The sequence below is a fragment of the Chiloscyllium plagiosum genome, unplaced genomic scaffold (assembly GCF_037043375.1).
Source record: "Chiloscyllium plagiosum isolate Xiang-an unplaced genomic scaffold, Cpla_swu_hap1 HiC_scaffold_1, whole genome shotgun sequence".
Lineage (NCBI taxonomy): Eukaryota > Metazoa > Chordata > Chondrichthyes > Orectolobiformes > Hemiscylliidae > Chiloscyllium > Chiloscyllium plagiosum.
This window is the reverse complement of record NW_028270139.1, coordinates 144,150,631-144,178,076: the sequence shown is the minus strand read 5'-3', so window position 1 is coordinate 144,178,076 and position 27,446 is coordinate 144,150,631. Positions and strand designations below refer to the sequence as shown.

General features: G+C 41.9%; 1 protein-coding gene across 1 annotated transcript in view; it reads right to left on the bottom strand.

Moving 5' to 3' along the window:
* LOC122554916 (pantothenate kinase 3-like) overlaps window positions 1-26,397 on the bottom strand; it is a 33,124-nt gene extending 6,727 nt beyond the window's left edge. The window contains exons 1-5 of the mRNA XM_043700349.2: window positions 25,678-26,397; window positions 9,431-9,783; window positions 6,996-7,249; window positions 3,243-3,419; window positions 2,684-2,807 (exon numbers count right to left, since the gene is read on the bottom strand). Of these exons, the coding sequence (XP_043556284.2) occupies window positions 2,684-2,807; window positions 3,243-3,419; window positions 6,996-7,249; window positions 9,431-9,783; window positions 25,678-26,017 (1,248 nt within the window). The 5' untranslated portion in view covers window positions 26,018-26,397. The remainder of the gene's footprint in view (window positions 1-2,683; window positions 2,808-3,242; window positions 3,420-6,995; window positions 7,250-9,430; window positions 9,784-25,677) is intronic.
* Window positions 26,398-27,446: the final 1,049 nt, after the last annotated feature.

Sequence of the window (27,446 nt, the reverse complement as noted above, 5' to 3'; positions counted from 1 at the left end):
AGTGGAATGTGGTGAAACGGTTAAAAATTATGTCCCAATACATGTGTGAATCTAACCGGAATGGAGGTGTTGCTTAGTCCCGTGTGAATCTTCTTATCTGTATGTAACCAGAATGGAATGTGTTTTTTAGCCTTGCTCTGCTGTTCACATGAATGTTTATATCTGGAAAAGAATAAAAAGCTGGAAAAGTCTCCAGTTCGGTGAGTCTGCTCCGGGGTTACGTTTAACCGCCGAGCGTGGGTTGTTGGCAACCGCTCTACAAGAACTGACGGCTCCCAGTTTTTGTAACATGTAGAGTGAGCATAAACCAGACCCGTTGTGCGACACTGCGGGGAATAAAATGCCCATATTCTAGCAGTCTCGCCTCTTGGTCGTTTGTTCTGTGTCAGACTACTCTCCTACGAACCTGACCTTGAGAATTTTTTAAAACATTTGGCGTAGTCGGCAGGATCAATCGCAATTGAGGAGAGATTTTGATACAGAACAATGTTTTGGAAAACGACTAAGAAACCAGAAGAACAAACTGTGGAGGTCCCGACCGTCCCGGGATGGCATGGATGTGGGCATGTACGTGGCAGTTTGTTTGAGAAAGGATCCCAGTCCTGCCGAAGAACCCCTTGCCTGGGGTACAGCGGAGGATGTGGGCATGTCCAAAAGGCTGAAGCGGAGTTAACAGAATTGAATGGGATTGAACTGAACTGAACTGAGTGGAACTGAAGTGAATCAAATTGAACGGAACAAAATGGAACTGAGCTAAATTGAATTGAAATGGACGGAACTGAATTGAACACAATTGAATTGAACTGAACAGACCTGAACTGAGCTGAATTGAACTACACTGAATTGACTGAACTGAAATTAACTGAAACGAATTGCATAATGTAACACATGTATTGGGCCAAGCAGTGGAATGTGGTGTAAAATTCCAAGCAGTGGAATGTGGTGAAACGGTTAAAAATTATGTCCCAATACATGTGTGAATCTAACCGGAATGGAGGTGTTGCTTAGTCCCGTGTGAATCTTCTTATCTGTATGTAACCAGAATGGAATGTGTTTTTTAGCCTTGCTCTGCTGTTCACATGAATGTTTATATCTGGAAAAGAATAAAAAGCTGGAAAAGTCTCCAGTTCGGTGAGTCTGCTCCGGGGTTACGTTTAACCGCCGAGCGTGGGTTGTTGGCAACCGCTCTACAAGAACTGACGGCTCCCAGTTTTTGTAACATGTAGAGTGAGCATAAACCAGACCCGTTGTGCGACACTGCGGGGAATAAAATGCCCATATTCTAGCAGTCTCGCCTCTTGGTCGTTTGTTCTGTGTCAGACTACTCTCCTACGAACCTGACCTTGAGAATTTTTTAAAACACAAGGGAAGTCAGAGACTTGATGGGTCAAATGGCCTAATTCTGTTCCTTTGTCTTATGATCTTAAAGAATTAATACTTGGTTTTCAAAAAGGTTTATATTTCTTTAAGGCAAATATACCCAACAGGAAAGGTGAGAGGACCATTTCTCACAAAAGTTAAAAACAGTATTAGATCAAAGGAAAAGGTTAGTAAAAAGAGACCAAAATCTGTGAGAGAGAGAAAATTGGGAAAGTTTTAGAATTGAGAAGGAGAACATAGGAATTTATAAACAGAATATACATGCAAAACATTGCAAGGAACAAAAACAGATTGTCAAAGTTTAGTTTTGTTTAGCAAAGACAACTGTTCATTAAAGGCAGAAACAGAAGAATGCCTAATAGGAAATAGAGAAACAGCTGAGAAGCTAAATAAGTAACTCGTGCCTGCCTTCAGATACAGGCACAAGAGGTCTCCCTGAAATAATTCAGATTGAAACATCTAGTGAGAGTATGCAACTAAAAGAAATAAGTAGTTAATGCAGTGCAACAGAGATTTGCAATGTTTCATCTTCTCCTTTACTCAACTCCACCTTTTAATTTGCCAGTTTTTCATATTGCGTTCTCTTTCCTAGGTGCTCTCTTTCCATCTGGAACCATCTAACTAGCAATTAGATGGGGTTAAAAATCAGAGGTCTTCATGCAAAAACAAAAGTTGGACAGCTGAAGATCTTTATGGTTAGTTATTGCAAATTTAATTAATGCAGTTAATAAGACAGTCTTTAGTATATTATAAGTTTATTGGACTACAATTATGCAGGTTCGTGCAGTATGTGCATAGAAAATTGAAAAGAAAATCCTTTGGTACATTATTTAGTGCTTTTCCTTTACAGTTTCATTAAAGCTCCTAATCTGTTTATCAGTATGTGCGAAATGGCCAACTGCATATATGAAATGCTAACGGGGAAAAGCCATTTACATCTGCAGTAAATGTCTTGGTGCTTTCATAGCCCTGTACAATGCTGCTTGATTTGGATGCTACAAGGCAGCACTGTAAAGAAGCTGAAAACACAAAGCATTACTTCCTCTAATGTGCTTCTTCACAAGGGAACTGCTGGATGATCGGAGCAAGCCATCTGAACTTTCTGCATGGTTAAACATTTCCGTTCTCCTATCTGAATAAAACACTTTTTAAAAAAAACATTATAGAAGCATTTACCATTAATAGCATGCTTTCAACTGTGACAAACAAACTAAAGTCTGATATAAGCCAAGTCCATGTATATTACAAACAACTTGCACAAACTGTCCTTGGAATTACAGGATTTCCAAACAAAAGTTCCAACCTCATTCAGTGCACACATCCTGGCTATGGAGCCAATGTTGTTTGTGATGGTGACCAAAGTAGCTCTGGCCAAATCTTCTTTGTTCACCGCTTCCCGCTTTTCTTTGCTCATCATATTCCCAAAGCTGAAGGAGAAGATAATAAAGTTATACATCTAGATCAAAGCAGATTTACTTTCTTGAAAAAACCCATTAATATTTTAGTCCCTCTTGCATTGCCAGCCCCTCTCTCAGTTGAGTAACCCATTTTCACTCCACAATTACTGTGCAAGGCATTTAGTTTAATCTGTCATTTCCTAGATAAATGTTTCTAAAAATTAAAATAGACAATGGATGAAGCTAATGTTAGCAAAATTCCTTTCAAGGCACAAATCAGGAATTTCATTTCAAGACCACAATGATCGTTAACATCTCAAACAGTTACAACCAAGACCCAACATCAGCACGATTATTGCACTCCTCCCAGAATGGTCAAGAAGTGATGCGACTTTTAAAAAAAAAAATACACATCACATAATTGAAAAAACAAACGAAAAAGGTGAGTAACAAAAATGCTCTTACCTGGAGGCTACAGCCCAGCCTGGAAGCCCAAATCTATCATAGTCTCCGCCATAGATATCTCTTACTAACTTATCCACCTTGGTACTCTCTCCACGTGATGCCATGTCGAGGGCTTCTTCAAAGGTTGAGCAACTGGTCAGCAGGCAGCACAGACCAAGAAAGGTGCCACCTCCAAGACTGAAAGGACATTTTCAGAAGTCAGGTTAATGGAGCAGCTAACTGCTTCCCATTCTTGTACTTTTCTCAAACTACAGTTGAAATCTAAATAACAACATACAGTAGTTAACTGTATCAGCTACTAAATCGCTTGCACCCCCTTGTGGCATATTTTCTGTTAACAGAGGGTGCTATCATTTAGCTCAATATTTGACTGTGGTTGTGAGATATGCATCAGCAATTATGCAAAGATTATTTCAACTTAGCCTATGAGGAACAAGAGAGAAAGCAGAGAAACTTCTAATACTAGATAGACAGAATAAATGAATCACAAAATGGTTATAGCACAGGAGGCCTGTTGTGTCATTGTTCACTCACTGCAATAGCAACTTGACTTGTCCCACACTCATTTCCTTGCTCTGTCAGACTGAGAGTTGCCTCTTTATAGAGGTCTATCCAGTTCCCTTATGAAAACCATAATTGAATGTGCCCCTGCCATACTTAACAGTATGATAAAGACTTTAAACACTTATTTCACAAAATAGTTTTTCATTTCAATACTGGCTCTTTTGCCGATTGCTTTGAGACATTAACATTCTCGTGACCCTTCCAGACTTGGGAATAGTTTTTCTCTACGTTGTATGGAACCCCTCAATTTTCAACACTTCTATCAAAGCTACATAAAATGAACTCTTTCTGGGAACTGGTACTATGAATTTTTTCTATATCCCTTCTGAAGCCTTCACGTGGTTCCTTACTTCAAAACGAACCTAAACTATAACAGAGACACTTCTACTGCATAAGAGCCAGAGGACAGTAAAAGAACACAAATTTGTGCATATAACTTCTTTATGCAAATGCTATCCAATTTGCCTCATAGAATATTTGAGTTCATGTCCAAAGCACGTACTTTGAACAGCGAGGGCTGACGTGTGAAGCAACATAAATAAAGGTTCACATAAATTTTAAAAAGCAATTGCAGGCGGAGATCTGAAACCAAACAAAAAAATTGCTGGAGAAACTCAGCAGGTCTGGCAGCATCTGTGGAGACAAAGTTAATGTTAACATTTTGACTCGTGACCTTCTTTCTGAAGTCTAAATAAATTTTCCACATTTAAAAGGTTTTTTTTAATGTCAGCTATTATCTTAGTACTATAGATGATAAAGTATTCAGAAATTTAGATAACATACCTAATGTAGAGACTGCACAAACTATTTCATCGAAGAGAAAAGAACAATAGTAAGAGTTATGAGAATTGTAATGGTCAAATATGGGTTTTTAGAGATATTTCAAAGCAGAAAGTCAGAGGTATATTGGCAGGGCTGAGGTAGCTTATGATTATTACCATTAATGGGTAGAGACTGAAGCTGAAAGTTATGGGCTGGTACGTAGAAAAGTTTCAAATGATGCAAAGAGGTAGGGCAAACACATACAGGAGTAGTCAAAAGCATATTTTATTTAAAATGATGGAGTCAGAGTCATTTATGACACAGTCGAAGGTCACTCAGCCAAACAAGGCTGAGCCAGCTATTTTTACAGCAATTTAGTCAGCCTCACTCACCTTGAGGGCTCATTTCCTTCAAGTGCCGATCCAATTTCCTTCTGAAATCACTGATTAATTTTGCTTTCTGCACCATCGTGAGCATTGCCAATTCACTTATAAAAAAACGTTCTTTGTCTCATTTGCCCAGGTTTCCAGCAGGCTCATGAAGGTGGAGTTCCAGGTTACCAATCAAAGTGGAAAACTGTTTTCCACACATTTTTACTACATATGTTCCCCTACATTTCTTTGCCAAACTTTAAAGCTGTGTACTATTAGCAAAAGGGTACAGTTTTTCCTTGCCATTTTATCCAAATCATTCATAATCGGATTTAATACTATAAAAATTTATCTCAAATCTCCTTTGCTCAAAGGGATCCTTACAACCAAAATTCCTCCATCCTGGCATAATTCTGGTAACATTTGCACCACACAAATGCCAGGCAATGACCACCTCCAACAAAAAGGCGATCTAACTATCTGTCCTTGATATTCAGTAACATCACCACCTGAATATCCTACTAACTGAAATCCATGAATTACCATTCACCAGAAATGGAACTGGCCATTCCATACAATTAGTGGCTATAACAGAAGGTCAGAAACTAAGAATCCTGAGTAAGTAACTCCCCAAAGACTCTCCACCTTCTACGAGACACACGTCAGACATGTGATGGAACATTCCCCACTTGCCTGGACAATGCAGCTCCAACAACACTCGAAGCTTAACACCATCCCAAGACAAAGAAGCCCACTTGTTTGGCATCACATCCACAAGCATCCAATCTCTCCACCCCCGAGATTCAGGAGCAGCAGTCTGTAACATCTACACGATGCACTGTAGAAATTCAACAAGGCTCCTAAGGCAGAATCTTCCAAACCTCCACCTCAAATGGACATGGGAAGCAGATACATGGAAACACCAACACCTGCAAGTTCCCTTCAAAGTCACTCATCATCCAGAGCTAACAAATGGACTACAGCCATTCAAAATGCAGCTCATCAGCACCTTCTTAATAAATGCTGGCCCAGACAGTGACATCCATACCGCATAGATACATTTTTAAAAATTAAGTAACCCAGTATTCATTGTACTTACAACTCTGAAGTACAACAATTTCCTACCATTTGAGTAAGCATCAAATATCAAGTCAGAACTTCAGCAAGATGCAACATATTCATCTAGCTGATTATCTTACTGATTTTCATTGAGATGCACCACAGCTAACAATGTTCTTGAAGCAGCCTAATATAGTTTCCAAACAATATAATTTATTGGAACACTTATTCTATGCTCAAAATCAACAGGTCTTTGTACTCCATTGAGTGGTTATTTATTTTAGCAAAGGCCAACATAAATTTTGAATCTCGTCAAGAAAAGTAGCATTAGGAAGCTCTGGAGGATGACAGGTTTCCACCAACGAATGCTTCTCCTGCTAATGTTTTTAAACAAGCAGGTAGCCAAAGAAAAAAAAATACGATGGGAAACATTTTACTGCTTTTAAAAACACACTGAAAGTGGTAAAGAGAATATAACATAGGGAAACTGATTGAAGAAACTAGCCACAATGTAAAAATAAAGGATCCTAAAAACCACACATCAATTTTGTGAAAATAATTGAGCTACATTATATTTAATATATTACATTTAACAGAACGGCAAAAAAAGCAATTAAAATGTAAAAGCACAAAGTTCTAGAGAAACTCAATAGATCTGGTAATAGGTGTGGAATTAGAAACCCCATTAATATTGAGTTCAAGTTTCCAAGCACACTCTTTTTAATAAGGAGTGTCACTGGACTTTAAATATTAATTCTATTTTCTTCCAGATTCTGTCAGACCTCCTGAATTTCACTGCAATTTATGTTTTTATTTCAGATCACCAGCATCTACAGTATTATGCTTTTGAACAATTAAGACATCCATTTTCCATGTCCATGTCCAATTGGTGGGATTCCAAGCTGTAGGAAACCAATGAAACATGCACAGTTGAAAATAAGTCTTGTTGCATAATCTTTAACAGCTTTTCAAGATGATTGCAATATCTATCACTCACCTGGTGCCAGTTACCCGTTTATAGTTATCTTTGGAGTACACAGCAAGAATACTGACTCCTGATCCGATATTCACCAGCAACAGTGGATATGGATTATCTAAAGCACATGTCTTCTTCTGACACCTTTCAGGATCTGTAGGATGTTCGAAGTAATAGCATTCAGCACGCCCATTGAAACCTATCGAATCAATATACATTGTCCCATGGATAAGACAGTCAAGTTCATCCAGTTTTCGAAGTTGCAGATTAACAATCTACAAAAATTAGACAAACCACTTTTAAGTATAAAGTCAAGAGTACTACCATTAACATATCCCAAAATAACGCAAGTGCCAATCCAGACTCTGGTAATCCCATCAATGTATAATAATGAATCAATACTAAATCAAAATGTCAAAATTAATGAATTAATTTTTGAATGATAAATGGTAATTGCTATTTGTGCAAAAGAAATAGAAGACAACTTCCAGTAACAAAGTCTAATAAGTGCAATAATAAATTCCCTGGATCAATACACTGGGGTTACTACTGAAAGTGAACTAGATTAGCCATACAAATATTGCGTGACAACGTTGCCTCTTTAACAAGGTTACGTTGTCCTTGATTTTTATCAAGAAGGGTTATAAAGTCAGTGATGCCGAAACGAGAACAGAAACTGCCTAAGTCAACAATCAGAGGAGGCCTTTAGGTTTGTTTTTAAACAGGGTGGCCAGTTCTCCCAATTCAGGTTTTGTTCCAGTTGGATTTTGTTTTAGCATGCAATCAGAAACTGCTGGGGGCAAGAGTGTGGTGCTGGAAAAGTTAAAAAAATTGCTGGGGACTTAGAGATGCAGCAACAGTGAAAAGAGGTTCCATGTTTCAACAGAGGTCTTGCCTGAACTTACTTTCTGAAACCTCTCCTGTATGGAAGAACCTGTGTTTGAATTGACCATTTACTAAGGGGTGTGTTTACGGGATGTTGCAGGAATCCGAACAGCTTTGTTAAGTTGCTATTTCGAGTCAGTTGTGTTTTCAAATAGTTACGTTAATCTAAATTCTGGTTTTTTTTGTTCGTGTTTCAACCATAGTGTGTAAATAAATTGTTTTACTTGAAACAGAATGGTTTTATCAGCTGCATCACTTCTGGAATATGCATTTCACATCTGCCTTTAACAAAAAAAAAATTAGGGGTCTGGACTACCTTCTTAAAAAGTTTTGAGGGGGTCTGGCCTGGTCCCTAACAATGGCATTGACAAGGGCAGGTTTAAGAACAGAAATTCTGCAGTGAGTAACTTGCCTCCTGAATTTCAAAGCCTATCTACATCTATCTACAAGGAACAAGTCCAAATTGTGGTATAATATCTCCCCACTTGTCTGGACAAGTGCAATTCCTACAATACTCAGGAGGGTTGGGGTTAGGGGCGGTCCTCTCAAGTATGTGGATCTGTCCATAGCCAATCTGTATATAATGAAGATTAAATGTAGTTCCACTGCAAATTTAAAACTCAAATTCCCATTTAAAAATATATTAACAATGAGCAATAGACCTGTGATTTTCTCTTGCTGATAGAAGACAAGACAAAGTGATAATTGATTGTTGTTTATTGCTATTAAATGTACTGAATATAACATTTCTAAATTATTGAGATAAGAATCTTATATTTGCACTTTGAAATGACTGTCAGTGATTTTAAAGGAAAATAGTATTCAGTAAATTGGTATAAATGAACAAAGCAAGAAATAAAACGTTTTTTAAAGAAGCAATTCTAAACTTCTGCTGCACAAAAGGAGTAACAGTATATTATGCAAAAGGGAGAAAGTGAGGACTGCAGATGCTGGAGATCAGAGCTGAAAAATGTGTTGCTGAAAAAGCGCAGCAGGTCAGGCAGCATCCAAGGAGCAGGAGAATCGACGTTTCGGGCCTAAGAAGGGCTTACACCCGAAACGTCGATACTCCTGCTCCTTGGATGCTGCCTGACCTGCTGCGCCTTTCCAGCAACACATTTTTCAGTATATTATGCAAACCCAGCTTACACTTTTTGCACTGAACATTGCATGTATAAATGCTTTAAGGCTATAACAGAAAACAGGAGAGAAAAGTGAATGAGGAAGATGGTAGTATACAATGGATATGTAGCAGTCAGCAGAGGAGGCTGATAGAAGTGCAATGGTAATTTAAAAATTCATGACTTTGGTCATATTCTCATCAATCCAAAACTTGGTAAATACTGAGACACCATCTTTCAAATCAAGACGACACACGTTTTTAATTAACTCAAGTATCAGAATGGGTCCCTAAAACAGAAAAACATGTATATATGAATGCAGAGTTCATTTCTAAATTGATCATTTCAATCCTGAAATGAGCCATGAAAACAATTTAACAGACAAATGCCCATGGTTCTGCAGTCCCAAAAACTTTTGATACTTGAAAAACAAAATTAAAATATACATACTGTGCGCAAGTCTGGTTCAAATTTGTATGCCCCACCTCCAGTGGCACAAAGGGTTGTGTGCAGGCTTGAAAAGTGTTTGGCTTTGCCCATTTGAATAAATGCCGGCATGTTCTGAGTAGGAAACCTTATGAAGTGCAAATTGCCTTTGCGTCCACAAATAGTCAAATCTTTGAGTTCAAGATGAACATCACGGATGCCTGTGGATCCATAAGCCACATTAGAGGTCAAATATTTCCGTATACTTCTCAGATTTTCCACTTCTTCTTGTTCTTCCTCAGTAGTAATGTCCTTTGGTTCAAAATAAACCAATTTCACCAAAGTTCCACCAATATCCATGCCAAACCAGGGAAAAGCTACATGTAGCAAAGAAAAAGTTAAAATAAATTCAAAATTCCTTGTGAGGATAACATCTCAAAACATAATAATCCAGCTCAAATCTACTGTTCAGAAACAAGTGAAGTCAGTTGAGACAAACATGTTTAGAACTATTTGTTGAAGGTATACACAGACAGCTGGATGGGCACCAGTGGGATTCAATGACTTAGAAATGATCTCACTCAAATAGTAATCCAAAGGCCAAGCTAATATTCTGGGGACATTGCTTCAATTCCCACCACAGTCATTGGTAAAATTTACATTAAAAATATTTGGGACTAAATGTTATCATTATTGATTGTCATTTTGAAAAAAACACTTGCTCATGAACGTCTTCATGAAATTTGCTGCCCTTAACCTATCTGGCCGATCTGCGATTAAAGACAGCAGTGTGGTTAACTCTCAACTGTCCTCAAAGTGCAACTAGAAATGGCCATAAATACCACTCTTGCCAGCAATGCTCATATCTCATTTGGGAATGAAGAAAAAAAATCTCTAAAATAGTAAAAGGCCCCTAGGCAATTCACAGAAGCCTTTCAAATTGACTTAGCACGGAGACACCTTCAGGTTTTATTTAGGGCAGATTACCAAGAGCTTGGTTGAATAGGGAGAATACAGACACAAGAGTTTAGGATGAGCTCAGGTATATGGAAAATGGAAGTTCAGTCAGGAGTTCTCCAAACAATTTCAATAGCTAGCTATCTTTGCTTAGAAAGAGACTTAAAATGATTTTTTAAAAATTGACCTATACTGAGATGGGGAGCGAAAATAATTTGTTACACTCGGAATTCCTTAATTAAAGTTGTTTCCATTCACTGCTCTTCTCTGACTGTCACAAGTGTCTTTTTATTACTCCTCTCAGACTACAATAAACTGGCTTGTGAACAAATCAAAAATAGGGCACAATTATCTGCAGATGAGGGAAATTTACAGACTGTCTGCCTGGTGCCATGGTTCGAAATACCTGCTTGGGTCTACACAGGAACCTGCTGTTGTCGTGATCCTGGAAGTACCAACAATAGTGACAGAACTCTAAAGAGGTTCTGCTTAGACAGTATGAACAATGAGGGACCAAATTAAAAAGCAGAATAATGCACAATCTCTGCTTTATTTCCTGAGCCACAAGCAAATTGGCATTGGCTAAGCAAATTTTGGCTAAGATGAATGTGTGACTTAAAGACTGGCGAGGGAAAAAATCGGTTTGCATTCTGGGGCACTGGAGCTATACTACAGGACAGTCTTCACCCGAATTGTGATGAAACCAGTGTTCTGACAAGTCACAACTCACGTGGCAGAGAAGCTTTTAAACTGAACAGAGGAGAGGTGGATCTAGTTTGGTAAATTGTACATATTAAGAGAAATTAAATAGAGCAAAGTAGCAATAAGGGAAATAGTGATCAGAACATGGTAGAAGGGGACAGTGTACAACAGTACATGGGGCTAGAAGTCACAAAATAGGAAAAAGACAGTAACAAAGGCTATTTTTTAAAATTCACTAAGCATTCATATTAAAACAGATGAATGAGGGCGCAAATAAGAACTGGACATGTATGATTTGATAACCATTAGAGTCAGTGTTGCAAGATAGGAAATTCTGGAACTTGAATACTCAAGGGTACATCATATTTAGAATGAACAGGAAGCTACAATGATACCGTGGGCGGCATGGTGGCACAGTGGTTAGCACAGTGGTTCAATTCCCGCCTCAGGCGACTGACTGTGTGGAGTTTGCACGTTCTCCCTGTGTCTGCGTGGGTTTCCTCCGGGTGCTCCGGTTTCCTCCCACAGTCCAAAGATGTGCAGGCCAGGTGAATTGGCCATGCTAAATTGCCTGTAGTGTTAAGTAAGGGGTAAATGTACAGGTATGGGTGGGTTGCGCTTCGGCGGGTCGGTGTGGACCTGTTGGGCCGAAGGGCCTGTTTCCACACTGTAATGTAATCTAATCTAATCACAGATTATTTTAGTCAACAAATAAATTGGATGTGTCAGATTATAAATTCAACCTCAAGACTACACTTGTAGTTTCTCAGAGCAGCAAATTCAGGAGTTAATCAGGGAGCAGGCTACACTAGACCAGGTACTATGCACCAAGATGGGATGAATCAATTGCCTCAGAGTGAAAGCACTGTGATCATATAAGATTGAATTGCAGTTTCTGTTTTTTTGGGGGGAGGATGTTGAAAAAGAGCAGGAGTGGATTTAGGAATAGCAATAAAAACTTAAAGAATGGTAAATTCGAGGGTAGGGAAATAGAGTTGGCCAAAGCCAACCGACCACAATGTCGAAGAGTGGGTGAACAGGGATACAGTGGAAGATAAATGTGGTGCTGGAAAAGCGCAGCAGGTCAGGCAGCATCCAAGGAGCAGGAGAATCGATGTTTCGGGCGTACGCCCTTCTTCAGGAATCAGGCTTATGCCCAAAACGTCGATTCTCCTGCTCCTTGGATGATGCCTGACCTGCTGCGCTTTTCCAGCACCACATTTTTCAGCTCTGATCTCCAGCATCTGCAGTCCTCACTTTCTCCTACAGTGGAAGATATTAAGGAGATAGTTTAGAGTACGCAAAATATGCATTCCAATGAGAAAGATTCTCAAAGAAGGACAGAAAACTGTCTGTGTGGAGTTTGCACATTCTTCCAGGGTGCTCCGGTTTTCTCCATAGTCCAAAGATGTGCAGGTTAGGTGAATTGGCCACGCTAAATTGCCTGTAGTGTTAGGTGCATTTGTCAGGGGTAAATGTAGGGGAATGGGTCTGGGTGGGTTGCTCGCTCTACAGAGGGTCGGTGTGGACTAGTTGGGCTGAAGTTTCCACACTGTAGGGAATCTAATCTAATCTAACCATAAAAGAAAGTAGTATCAAACTGAAGGAAAAAATATATCCAATTCACCATAGTTCAAAGATTGGAAAGAATAGGCTGGGAAAATAGTAATGGAGGATAAAAATAGCATATGAATTGAACAGATATTTTCATCAGTCTTCACTAGACAGGGTACAAGTAGCTTCCCAGGGATAGCTGTGAATCTGGAACTGAAAGGGAGGGAAGAACAAGAAAATTAGAATTAAACAGAGAAATACTGAGTCAATGATTGGAACTCCAGGTTGACAAATTCCTAACTACTAATAGGTCCTAGGGTTTAAAAGAGAAGTCGGACGTGGGAAAGCTGAAGTGTTGACTTTAATATACCAAGACTCATTACATTCAGGGAAAGTTCCTTTAGATTAGAAAATAGTAACTTCTTTACTCAAAAAATATAGGGAGGCAGAATGCAGGAAGCTAAATGCCAGTTAACTTAACATCAGTTAGAGAAAATATTAGAAACTTGTATTAATGATGTTAAAACAAGGTAACTCGACATGCTCAAGGTAATAAGGCAATGCCAACATGGTTTTGTCAAAGTAAAATAAAGCTTAACTAAGTTATTGGAGTTCTTTGAAAGCGTTCGACGAGTTTCCCCATGGGAGACTGGTTAGCAAGGTTAGATCTCATGGAATACAGAGAGAACTAGCCACTTGGATACAGAACTGGCTCAGAGGTAGAAGACAGAGGGTGGTGGTGGCAGGTTGTTTTTCAGACTGGAGGCCTGTGACCAGTGGAGTGCCACAAGGATCGGTGCTGGGCCCTCTATTTTTTGTCATTTACATAAATGAATTGGATGAGAGCATAAGAGGTACAGTTAGTAAGTTTGCAAATGACACCAAAATTGGAGGTGTAGTGGACAGCGAAAAAGGTTACCTCAGATTACAACAGATCTGGACCAGGTGGGCCAATGGGCTGAGAAGTGGCAGAAGGAGTTTAATTCAGATAAATGCGAGGTGCTGCATTTTGGGAAAACAAATCTTAGCAGGACTTATGCACTTAATGGTTAGGTCCTAGGGAGTGTTGCTGAACAAAGAGACCTTGGAGTGCAGGTTCATAGCTCCTTGAAAGTGGAGTCACAGGTAGATAGGATAGTGAAGAAGGCGTTTGGTATGCTTTCCTTTATTGGTCAGAGTATTGAGTAAGGAGTTGGGAGGTCATGTTGCGGCTGTACAGGTAATTGGTTGGAATATTGCGTGCAACTCTGGTCTCCTTCCTATCGGAAAGATGTTGTGAAACTTGAAAGGATTCTGAAAAGATTTACAAGGATGTTTCCAGGGTTGGAGGATTTGAGCTATAGGGAGAGGACGAATAGGCTGGGGCTGTTTTCCCTGGAGTGTTGGAGGCTGAGGGGTGACCTTATAGAGGTTTACAAAAACATGAAAGGCATGGATAGGATAAATAGACAAAGTCTTTTCCCTGGGGTCAGGGAGTCCAGAACTAGAGGGCATAGGTTTAGGGTGAGAAGGGAAAGATATAAAAGAGACCTAACGGGCAACCTTTTCATACAGAAGGTGGTACATGTATGGAATCAGCTGCCAGAGGAAGTGGTGGAGTCTGGTACATTTAAAAGGCATTTGGATGGTTACATGAATAGGAAGGGTTTGAAGTGATATAGGCCGGGTGGGACTAGATTGGGTTGGGATATCTGGTCAGCATGGACAGGTTGGACCGAAGGGTCTGTTTCCATGCTATACATCTCTTATGACTCTATGACTAAGTCACTTGTACAGTTGAAATAAATGATTGCACAAAGTGGTCAAAGGAATGGTCACTAAATTTGCTGATGAAACAAAGATGGGTAGCAAAGTGAGTTTTGCAGAGGATTGAAGGAGCCTACAAAAGGATATAGATAGATTAAGTGAATGGGAAAAGATCTGGCAAATGGAATATAATGAAATCGTCTATTTTGGCAGAAAGAATAATAAAGAAACGTTATCTAAATACTGAGAGGCTGCAAAGGTATCAGGTTTGCTAGTGCATGAATTGCATAGGTTTAGTATGTAGGCAAAGCAAGTAATCTGGAAAGCTAACAGGATGTTATGTTAAATCGCACAGGGAATTAAATGCAAGAGGAGGTACATTATGCCTGTTATACAGGGCACCGTTGAGTCTGCATCTGGAGTATTGAGTACAGCACTTAAGTACAGTCAACTATACTTGCAGGAGGACATTAATGCATTGGAAGCAGCTAAGAGAAGATTTACTAGAGTAATGCCTGGAACGAGCCAATCTTATGAGGAAAGGCTACATCAGGCTAGGCCTGTATCCCCTTGGAGTTTAAGTCACTTCTGAGTCTCCAAATATAAGATTCTAAGGGACTTGACAGGGTGGATTTCAAAAGAATGTTTCTTTATCTGAGGGTTGAAAGTCTTTGGAAATCCCTTCTTAATGCAGTGGATGCAAAATCTTATTTACTCTTAATTACTGAGGGAGTTTCAAATTGTTTGAAGATATGCAAGAGTGTAGAGTTGAGGTTAAAATCAGATCAGCAATGATCATATTCTTGTTCCTTGTCCATACATTCGTATGGCCTTCTCAGTGATGCGCTGGGGAAATAGAGCAACAGCAAAAGAAATGAACAGACTGTACTTTTGTGTTCACTGAACAGGATACAGATAACATTCCAGAAATCAGAGTGAAAACGATGGAGGGGAACTTAAAACCATCACAATTGCCAGGGAAAGGGCACTGAGAAAAGTAATTAGAACTAAAATCTCACAAATTCCCATTTATCTCTAATCACCGTTTCCCTCTCCACATTCCTCATGAAGGGTTTATGCCCAAAATGTAGATTCTTCTGCTCCTCGGATGCTGCTGGATCTACTGTGCTTTTCCAGCCCCACCCTTTTTGACTTTGACAAACTTCATCCTTGGTTGTTAAAAGCAGCAGCTATTAAGGCAATAGACACATTGATTTCAAATTTCCAGAATTCCCTAAATTACGCAAAAGTAGCATCAGACTGAAAAACAGGAGAAGTGACTTTTATTCGACAGGAGGGAGAAGATAGAGATCATGATCTATAAGTCAGTTAATTAGCCCAATATGTGCCACAGGGAAAATCCTGGAATCTATTCAGGTGGTTATGGCTTGGCACTTAGAGAATCATAGAACAAGGGAAACTCTAGCTGATTGCATTATTGAAGTGAAATCATGCTTGACTTATTTCTTGAATTCTTTGGGCAAGTGATAGACTAAATAAAAAGGAATCAGGGAAGGTAATGCACTTACACTGGCATTAGATGAAGTGTCTTAAAGATTACTAGCAAAATAAAACCTTATGGTGTAGGCAGTGAGATGCTTTTCAGGGCAAAAGATGCCTGAAGGAACTTAACTGAGGAAAGAACAAACAAGTGGGGGGTCAGTGAAAAGAACAGAGGAGTGAGAGAAGAGAGAAAAAGAGAGGAGAAATAAAATGGAGAGAGGCAGGTAATGGATGACCAAATTAGCAATCACAAAAATGTTGCCTATTGGGATACCAAATTCTGCTCCTTAAAAATCAAGGGGTTTAGACATGTGGCGACATACCTTTGGAGCCTTCTGGACAGACACTACCATTGAACCACGAGACCCAAAATGTTCACCTTTTAAAAGGGACCTGCATTTATAACACCTACATTTAATTGCAAAAATTCAGGTCATTCAGCTGTCTGTCAGCCAAGCATTATGACAAAATGGACAGCAGCAGTTCTGCAAAATAGTGAGTTACATTCTATACTATGAGTCAAACATTTTCCGGATCTATCGTACAACAGTGGAAACAGAAGTTATTTCAGAAGATTGCTTGGCTACAATCAGATGTGTCAGAGTGGAACCACATGAAGGCAATTCCACTCAGCAGATAATAGAAAAGGAAATAGATAAAACAAAGAGCCAACAAACAAAAGAAAGGGTGTACAGATCTAAACAGTCTTGATAAGACAGATGTTGAAAAGATGTTTCCTCTTATGAGTCAGTCCAAACCTTGGGAAGACAGATTTAAAATTTGGGGGAGGGTTTTCACCCTTTTAGGACAAAGTTAACGGGAATTTTTTTCTAAGGTTGTGCGACTTCACAACTGTGCTTCAGAAGATGGTGGAGGCAAGGTAATTGAATATTATGAAGTGGTGATGTTTTGGCTCAAATTTTCTCCAACTCTGTCAATTTTGAAAAAAAGTAAAGACATGATTGCAGAATTAGATATTACACTCCTTCCCATCAATCAAATGAACCCTGGCTTTCAAACTTTAAGCATATCTTTCTTCTAGTCCTAACCAGCAGTCACTCCCTTTTTAAACATAGAAAAGGATAATCACTTTCAAAAGCAACTCTCAAGCCAGCAGCTTCCTGAGCGGCACATTAAACCTTCAATTCTATTTGGAGTTGGCAGTACCTGCATAATTGCTTTTACACAGGTTCAACGTATAAAACTCTGTACTGGCAGATAAAATTTAAAATTGAAATTTCTAACCTCAATGCAGGTAAATAGGTGACAAATGCCTAAAGCGCTTGAAAACAGCTGGCAATGTATTCACATGTATTGATGAAACTACAACTCAACATGTTCAAGATTTCACATCAAGTATGGGACTGAAGGTCATAAGAGAGGCACCATTCAGGCCTCACAGCTATTCTCTGGAAATATTCCACATTCGGATTAGAAAACATGAACAAAAACAAATGCCAGCTACAGCAACAAACAATATTCTGCAAACAACTGAGCCTCCCATCCTCACAGTCAATGCAGCTGAGTGGACATAGAACGCTGACTGTTTACAAAATTGTAATGAATTAGTTCAAGTTATATTATGCACAACAGCCCTCTTTCTAGCATGTACTAGAAACAGGAAATGATCTTGTGGTGCAGCCAGTGTCCCTGCCTCTGAGTTGTAAGGCATGGGCTCCCACCTGCTCCAGAACTGTATCTGAACAGGTTTTCCAGAAACACAGGATGGTTTGCCCCACTTTTCCATGGGACCACAGCTCATATGCAGTTTAACTCGATATGCTACATTTGCTCCATACACCTTAAAATCTTTGACAAACAGGTAAAGATCAACTTAAGATTTAACATGAAGAAATTGAGGACTGCAGATGCTGGAGGTCAGAGTAGACAGCTGGGTGCTGGAAAAGCACAGCAGGTCAGGCAGCATCTGAGGAGCAGGAGAATCGAAGTTTCGGGCAAGTGCTTACAGATTACTTAGTGTGGAAACAGGCCCTTTGGCCCAACAAGTCCACACCGACCCGCCGAAGCGCACCCACCCATACCCATTCCCCTACATTTACCCCTGCATCTAACACTACGGGCAATTTAGCATGGCCAATTCACCTAACCTGCACATTTTTGGACTGTGGGAGGAAACCGGAGCACCCGGAGGAAACCCACGCAGACACAGGGACAATGTGCAAACTCCACACAGTCAGTCGCCTGAGGCAGGAATTGAACCCAGGTCTCTGGCACTGTGAGGCAGCAGTGCTAACCACTGTGCCACCGTGCTTCTGCCTCCACTGACGCCACTCACCTCAATACTGCCAACAGAATTGCACACGACATGTGTTCCGCCACTTCCGCCCCTTTTGGATCTCACACTCACCACCACCACCATCCCCCTGCCCCCAAACAACACTCTGAGTGAGCGTCACATAAATGACATCACCCTCTGTCTCCACTACCACTCCCATTCCAGTTACAGTCTCCATACCACACCCAGCTCCAGCCCTACACCAGTCCTAGATCCCAGCGCTGCGGTTTTTTCACCATCCCCCAGACCTCCCCCTCACTGAGGACAAATAACCAGCCCTCAGTAAAGGCCTCACCTTCATCCCCCTCCTCTTCCAGATCAACGAATTCAACACCCATTGCGACATCGTCACCTCTGCCTCAGGGCTTATATTTTCCACCCAGACTCCCGCCCACCTTCTCCAGCCTCCAACACACCCCATCCACCTGGACATCATGTGCTGATCTGTTACCCGCCCTCGATCTCTTTATTTCCAATTGTTGCCGGGGCATTGACTGCCTCAACTAGCCCACCACTTTCACCCACTCCGACCTCTTAGCCTCACAATGCGCAGCTCTCCACGCCAACCCCAACCTCACCATTAAACCAATGGAAAAGGAGCAGGCACAGTGGTAGTTTGGTGCCTTACTGCCCCGATCAACCTATTGTTTGAGCCTGCTCCTGCCCCACCAATCTCATCTCCACCTACCTCTATGCTGTCCTATCCCCACTGGTCCAGGAACTCCCCACATATGTTCGGGGCACGAACAATACCCTCCAACTCCTCCAAGACTTTGGTTTTCCCAATGCCTCATCTTCGCCATAGACATCCAGTCCCTATATATCTCTATCCGCCATGATGAAGGCCTCCAAGCCCTCCGTTTCTTCCTCTCCCGGCGTTCCCATCAGAACCCTTTCACTGGCACTGGTGGTTTCGTTGAACTGGTCCTCACCCTCAATAATTTTTCCTCCAGGCGAAAGGGTTACCCTTGAGAACCCGCACGGGCCCCAGTTATGCCTATCTTTGTCAGTTACACCGGCACCATGCCTATCTTTGTCAGTTACACCGGCACCATTCCCTACCTTTTCCTTTGTTATATTGATGACTATATTGGCGCCAACTCGTGCTCCCATAAGGAGGTTGAACAGTTCATCAACTTCAACACATTCCACCCCCGACCTCAAGTTCACCTGGACATTTCAGATACTTCCTTCCCCTTCCTGGACCTCTCTATTTCCATCAACGGTAACCAACTCAACACAGACATCTTCTACAAGCCTATTGACTCCCACAGCTACCTGGACTGCACCTCCTCCACCCTGCCTCCTGTAAAAATGCTATCAGTTATTCCTAATTCCTCCACCTCATCAGCTTCCAGGAGGACCAATTCCAGGAGGACAGAAAACAACAGATGGCCACCACAGAAAACAACAAATGGCCTCCTTCTTCAAAGATGACAATTTCCCCTCCCACGTGGTCGATGATGTCCTCATCCACTTCCCATACCTCCACCTTCAAACCCCACCCCTCCAACCACAACAAGCAAAGAAACCCCCGGTCCTCACCTTCCACCCCACCAACCTTCGTATATATCGCATCATCTTCCACATTTCCACCACCTAGAGACGAACATCACCAGAGATATATTTCCTTCCCCTCCCATTTCCATGAAGACCATTCCCTTAGTGACTCTCATGTCAGGTCCATGCCCCCTCCTGGCACCCTCCCCTGCCACCGCAACAATTGCAAAACCTGCACCCATACCTCCCCCTTCACCTCGATCCAAAACCCCAAAGGAGCCTTCCACATCCATCAGAGTTTGACCTGCACTTCCACATGCTGTCCGGTTTCCCTCTTCAGTCAAAGCAAAATGATCAGAGATACAATATAGTTTTACCTCCTTCCTCTTTATTCAGGGCCCTGGAGGGAATGAGAACGATTGCTCGTGTGTACAGGGACATGAGTTCACGGTCTTCTCTGGAACAGCAGTTTCTCAATGAACTATATAGTCATTTTACAGGGAGAAGCATCCAGACAAAGCAACATACATATTAATTGGGTGACCATTACAATCAACGAGTATCAATAGCAGAGACCAAGCCCTTTACTGTTATACAATGAATTTTCTTCCGAAACGTCAATTTTGAAGCTCCTTGGATGCTGCCTGAACTGTTGTGCTCTTCCAGCACCACTAATCCAGAATGAATTTTCTTAACCTTGTTAACTGGATTCATACAACGAATATTTTTCCTTGTTGGCTGACCTTGCATACTGAATGCTTCCAACCTTGTGAAATGGCTCTACATAATGACTATTTTTCCACCTTGTTAACTCATTACCCTTGCCTCCAGCACCCCATTGTTAACTGTAAGTTCTTATCTTATCTGAGTCATGATCAGCTGAACCTCTTGTTTCACAAAACTCAGAACTTAATTCTTTCCCTGCCTGCTCATACCCAATACACATTCTCACACACTTCATTTATTATACCCAGTGCGCCCGATGTGGTCTCCTCTACATCAGGGAGGCAGGACGCTTACTTGCAGAACGCTTCAGAGAACATCTCCAGGACAGCCGCACCAACAATCCCCACCGCCCCGTGACTGAACAATTCAACTCCCCCTCCCACTTGGCCAAGGACATGCAGGTCGTGGGGCTCCTCCATTGCTACACCCTAACTACCCGACACCTGGAGGAAGAACGCCTCATCTTCTGCATTGGGACCCTAGAACCATACGGCAGCGATGTGGATTTCACCAATTTCCTCATTTCCCCTCTCCCCACCTTATCCCAGTTCCAACCTTCCAACTCAGCACTGCCCTCATGACCTGTCCTACCTGTCCATCTTCCTTCCCACCTATATACTCCACCCTCCTCGCCAACCTATCACCATTATCCTCTCTGCCGTCTACCTATCACACTCTCAACTACCTTCCCCTAGCCCCACCCCCTTCTCATTTATCTCTCCTCCCCCTCAGCTCACAAGCTTCATTCCTGATCAAGGGCTCTTGCCCGAAATGTCGATTCTCCTACTCCTTGGATGCTGCCTGACCCACTGTGATCTTCCAGCACCCCACTCTTGACTAAGATTTAATATGTCCGATTCATCTAAAGTCAATGCTCGTAGACACGAGTTCCAAACTGCCTAATCACATTCTTTGTACGTACAAATGTTTCCCAGTTTCACTCCTGAACATTTTGGCTCTAAGTTTGACTATGCCCCCTAATCTGGAAAAGAGTAGCCGGTCAGGCTGCATCCGAGGAGCAGGAGAGTCAACGTTTCAAGCATAAGCTCTTCATCAGAGCTTTTGTTCGAAATGTCAACTCTCCTGCTCCTCAGATGCTGCCTGACTTGCTGTGCTATTCCAGGATCACATTTTTTGATTCTGATCTCCAGCATCTGCCCACTAATCTGACATACCAACTTGGTGAAGTAGTTCCAACATTTGTTTCCATGATATGCTACTGTATGGAACAAAACTGCATTTGTGACAGCATTTGTGTGAGATTTGGTTTATTAGTAAAGTATATTTTTGAAACTAAAGGTATCTCAATTTCTTAAAAGCACTGATCAAAATTTACATTGAACAAACACCAGATTATTGGTTATCTCCTCAGTCTTTTTTTATTCTGAGGAAAACAATCTTGCTTCAAGGCTGAAACACTCCAGAATATCTTGGTGAATCCCTCTCTGCACTTTCTCTAACGCAATCAAAGCCTTCCTAACATATGGCAACCAAAATGGCACACAGTATTCCAGTTGTAGTCTAAATAACACTAATATCTATCATAACCTCCTTGCTTTTGCATCAATGCCTTGACTAATAAACACATATCCCATGTCTTAACTGCCTTGTCCACCTGTCCTGTTGCCTTTGTGGATCTATGGCCACGAACAGTAAGGTCCCACTTTCTAGAGTCCTACAATTAATCACGTAATCGCTTGGCTTGTTAGTCTTCCTAAAATGCATCACTTCACACTTTTCAAGATTCAATTGCATTTGCCATTTATCTGTTCACCTGACCAGTTCATGCATATTGTCCTGCAGTCTAAGGCTTTCCTCATCACTATTTACTACACTATTAATGCTCTTCTCATCTGCAAATTTACAAATCAAACCTCTTACTTTCAGATCGTTCATGTCTAGATCAACAGCAAGGGACCCAGCACCAAATGCTGCAGTATGCCACTAGAGGTAGTTTTCTAGTCACAAAACATCACCTTCAACCGTCACCCTCAGCTTCTTGCCACCGAGCCAATTTGGGATTCGACTTGCCCTTTTCTCTCCATTGGGTGTTACCTTCTTGACGATTCTGCCATGCAAGGTCTTGTCAAAAGCCTTAATGAAATTTATGTACAGTACATCATTTGTACTGCTGTCATCCATACATTTAGGTTTTTCAGAAGGAGAGTCTAACTTGTAAGATAGCACTGCTTAAGAATGGTAACATGTATTTCTTGATTAATCCTTCAGGGAGAAAGTGAGGACTGCAGATGCTGGAGATCAGAGCTGAAAATGTTGCTGGAAAAGCGCAGCAGGTCAGGCAGCATCCAAGGAGCAGGAGAATCGACGTTTCGGGCATGAGCCCTTCTTCAGGAATTAATTTCCTGAGGAAGGGCTCATGCCCAAAACGTCGATTCTCCTGCTCCTTGGTTAATCCTTCCCTTTCTAAATGGAAATTAATTCTGTCCATCAATTTATTTCAATGGTTTCCTTAACACTAATCAAACTCACTGGCCTATATATTTCCCTGGTTTATCCTTACCACGCTTCTTGAATAAAGATACCATATTAGCTGCCCTCTAGCCCTCTGGCAACTCTCTTCAATGCCCAGAGAAAGTATGAAAGTTAATGTCAGGATGCCCAGTCTCTTCCCTTGTCTCCCATAGTGTGGGATACATATCCCCTGGTCGTAGGGATGTATCCAATTTTAAGCCTGCTAAACTATTGATATTTCTTCTCTTGATTGTAATTTGTTCATATTACAGTCCTCTTCAATTTTAATATCTACATAAATTTTTCTTTATCATGAATGAAGATGCGAAGTACTAATTTATAACCTCATGTATATCTTCAGGCCCTTGGATTTTCTTTTATGTTATCCACCAGTGCTTTATTATCCTCCTCTTAGTTTTCTAAGTAACCAAATGCAGTTTTTCTACACCTCCACGGCTTGTGGTTCTCTGAACACTCAGGATCTACCCTTGTTCAATCCTGTACATTCTTTGAATACCCACAGTTTCATGGAATTTTTGGTCTCACTCTTAACCTTCACAGGAAGATATAAGCCCTGCAATTTCACTATTTCCTTTTTGAAAGATTCCTCCTGCTCCAATATAGATTTTTCTTTAATCCACTTTGGCCAGATCCTGATTTAAAATCTGCCTTTGCCTCCAATTATTGATTTCTGGTCCGTCTTTGCCCTTTTCTATGACGACCTTTAATTTTAATGAGTTATGATCACTATGACCAAAATACTCTCCCACTGAAATGGCTCCTGCCATTCATTACTAGTTCAAGAATTTGCCTTCACTTCAAACTTAATTTCTGACAAAAGTCTTTCATCAAAGTCTCTTCCAAGTTCACATAAATAGCTTCCACACATTCCTAAGACCACTATTCTACTCACCAATCAAAATTAAATCAGCCTAATCAGCTATAATTGACCCACTATAAATCCACAACGGTTATTTGCAGAGCTGACGCTGTCGTCCTGGGGAAGGGAACGGGCTGTCCTAGAGGTGGCCGGTAGGTATGTCGGGGTAGCCCACTAGCCGGACAGCGCATTGGGGTGGGTGAGAGCCCAATGGTATGTAGGGGCAGACCGAGCGCCAGAAGGTGGGTAGCTGCCCTCAGTGCTGTCACCCCAGGCGGGCTGTCCTAGAGGTGGTCGAAAGGTGTGTCAGGGCAGACCAAGAACTGGAAGGGCATGGGGTGGACCAAGAGCCAGGTGGTGTGTAGGGGCGGACTGCCTTAGAGTGGTCGGAAGGTGGGAGGGACGGGGGCTTGCTGGGTCTATATCGTACGCACTGTTTTTTATGTATCAGAATTGTCCTATGTATAAATGTCATTGTTGATGTTTTTTCATATTTGAAACTGGGATTTGTGGTTTGTCCTCAATTCCCTGTCAACTGGTTGAACGGTAGGGTTTGAAGCCTGGCTTTGCTGCTCCTCTCCCTTGTAAAATTGCTATTGTATACAGCTGTAAATGTTAACTGTTTTTTGTAAACTGCGTTTTGTAACTGTTTTGTAATTGCTTAATAAAATTAAAAAAATCTGCAGAGCTGAAAATTTCAAGTCACCTTTCTGTAGATTCTATTAAAGCTCTTTATAACAGATCTTAGGATAATAGGTGTACATTTCCCTAGTTCCGCGCTGTCACCATCTTAAGTAACAGAATAACAAACACAACATTCAGCATTGAACAGCAAAATCATGCAAATCAGAAAATGCAAATGGATTTAATTGCTCCAGTAATCCAAACCTAATCCCACTGCCCCACTCCCGACAATGAGGTTACTGGTCTAACTACTGGACCAAAACATTACCAACAACCAAAACAGAAATTGCTGGTAAAGCTCAGCAAATCTGACAACATCTGTGGAGAGAAAGCAGAGTTAACACTTTGGGTTGAGGGTCATCGGACCCGAAACGTTAACTCTGATTTCTCTCCACAGATGCTGCCAGACCTGCGGGGCTTTTCCAGCAATTTGTTTTTGTTTCTGATTTACAGCATCAGCAGTTCTTTCAGTTTTATTTTAAATTGACCAAAACATTATATTCTATTGATGTGAGGAATGTCAGATAATTTTACAGACGCTTGCAGTCCACAATTGCTAAACTAATGGTGAAGAAATGTACAGTCAAGGTGCCTTAAGATTTCCATAAAATATTCTAATCACTGTATCTTTAAGGAGCCACTTGGGTTGAGCATGAACCTACGCGGAATAACCACTGTTGTATTTTCTCCCAGCGGTGCAATTCTCTCAATTCACACGCTAGTCAGTACATGACAGTGAACTGACAGTCCTCTGAGAATTACAGGTTGACAACGCCAACAGAGTAACAAAAATAAAGCAAAGCCTAAGTTGCAAACCCAGTTAATATTTATTCTACACTCTGCGATTGCAAAGATTTGTTTTTCACTGTTGCGTGGCTTGAATTTTTTTTCAAAAATCACGAACAGGATTTGAATGATAAAGAATCATCATTCACCCATCTAAGATTAAATGAATTTTGTTAGATTTGCTTTTTTCGGGGGGGAGGGGGGGGGGGGGAGAATGTTATATTAATACATCAGCAATTTCAAACAGCGATTTTCCAAATGAGATATGTCAGCATTTACACAATGAGCAACCTCGGCTACGGCACCTACAAAATTGAGCGCGATCTTAAAATGTTGATTTTCAAAATAGAAAAATAACACATACAAATGCATTGTTGAACATGCAAATGCTTCCCTGTCAATTTGCTCCTGAGAACAAGCAGATTGTGATTGCAGTGACATTGATGAGTGCACATTCCGACTTACGGGGCCTGTTTTTCTTGACGGTCTCCCGGCGCTGCTGCAGCCGCCGGCTCGTGCTCGGAGCCGGATCTTTGGTAACCGGCGTCCGGCGCCCATCCGAGCAGCCGGCTCGGTGCCTTTCCGCCTCGGGCTCCGGTGGCTGGCGCTGCTGGTGACACTGCTGTTGCTGTTGCTGCTGCTGCTGCTGCTTCTTCTTCTTCGGGCGGCAGGCAGCCTTGTCCCCCCGGTGCGGCTGTGGCTGCGGCGGCTTCTCGTCCGATTCCTCCTGCAGGGCGCAGCCGCCATGGTAACCGTTCACTACCGCCCCGTTCATCATCGCCCGGCCGCTCTGCACCGGTTCCATCGCCGACTCTTATCAAACAAACACAAACGTATCGTTCGCAGGTCGAATTTATCCTGATGGTTGTGTAGAGAGACAGCCGCTATCTTTAATTTTTTTTTAAAAAAAAAGGAGCATTCGCGGCCATTCAGCCACGGCCCCTGATCGCTCTTCTCCTTCTCATCGTTAAACCGCCCCCTCTCCGCCGCCGACAACAACAACAACAACGAACCGGAAACACCCGCTGACGGACAGCCGCCTTGCCCAATCAGCAACCCCCCGGTTGTCGCCACCTCTCCAATCCGGCGAGGGGGCGGGATCACCCTTCCGATGAATCCGACCTTGCTTTGATCATTCGAGTGTTTGTCTCCCGCAACGGTGAGACGTGAATTGCGGGCATCCCGCCGCGCCTGGGGTCGCTTCGCTTGGTTCGAACCTCAGCCTATTCCCTTTTGAATTATTCGGATTCCGTCACCGGCAGACCGGATGTTGGGCGCGTTCCCTGATGGACGTCGGAAAGAGACCAATCGGTGGAGCGATTGATGCTCCGTTACAGCCAACCAGAGCGCAGGAGGGGGGCGGTACATCTGCGGGTTGATGGGCAGGCGGAGGACGAAAACCTCACGAATGTTGGTAATCTTTTAATTTATCACTGTTGAATAGATTCATTGTTTTTGAAGAGCGGTTCTTGTTGGAGTTTTAATGTTCTTTTGCTATGTTTTATGTGGTACGTGCGATGGGAGCTCTTGGTGACGTATTTCTAACGGTCTGTGCATGACGTCATGGACTGCAAGAGGTGGGGACTGATGTAATCTCCAGCTGAGTGACAGGGGAGGTGGGTAAGTCATGCAACAGCACAGCAAGATCCCAGTCCTGCCCTTGGATTCTCCAGCCATTACTGCGGGGCTTCGTTTGCCGTGTGGAGCACAGAAACGTTTGACGTGAGAAATAATTCAAAAAATAAAATTTCAAACCAAAATAGTAGACAGTGGCTCAGTGGTTAGCACTGGCTGCCTCACAGCACCAGGGTCCCAGGTTCAATTCCAGCCTCGGGTGACTGCGTGGAGTTTGCACATTCTCCCTGTTTCCTCCGGGTGCTCTGGCTTCCTTCCACAGTCCAAAGATGTGCAGGTCAGGTGAATTGGCCATGCTAAATTGCCCCATAGTGTTAGGTCAATTAGTCGAGGGAAATGGGTCTGGGTAGGTTACTCTTCGGAGGGTCGGTGTGGACTGGTTGGGCCGAAGGGCCTGTTTCCACACTGTAGGGAATCAAATCTAATCAAAAATTTGTTCTCCCTTATTTTGCAAGGGCACAGGAGGATGTTATTCAGCCCATCGTGTCTGCACTTTCACTTTTTAAAAAAATTATCCATTTGTGGGATGTGGGTGTTGTTGGCTGGGCCAGCATTTATTGCCAGTTCCTAGTTGCCCTCGAGAAGGGTGCTTGCTTCTT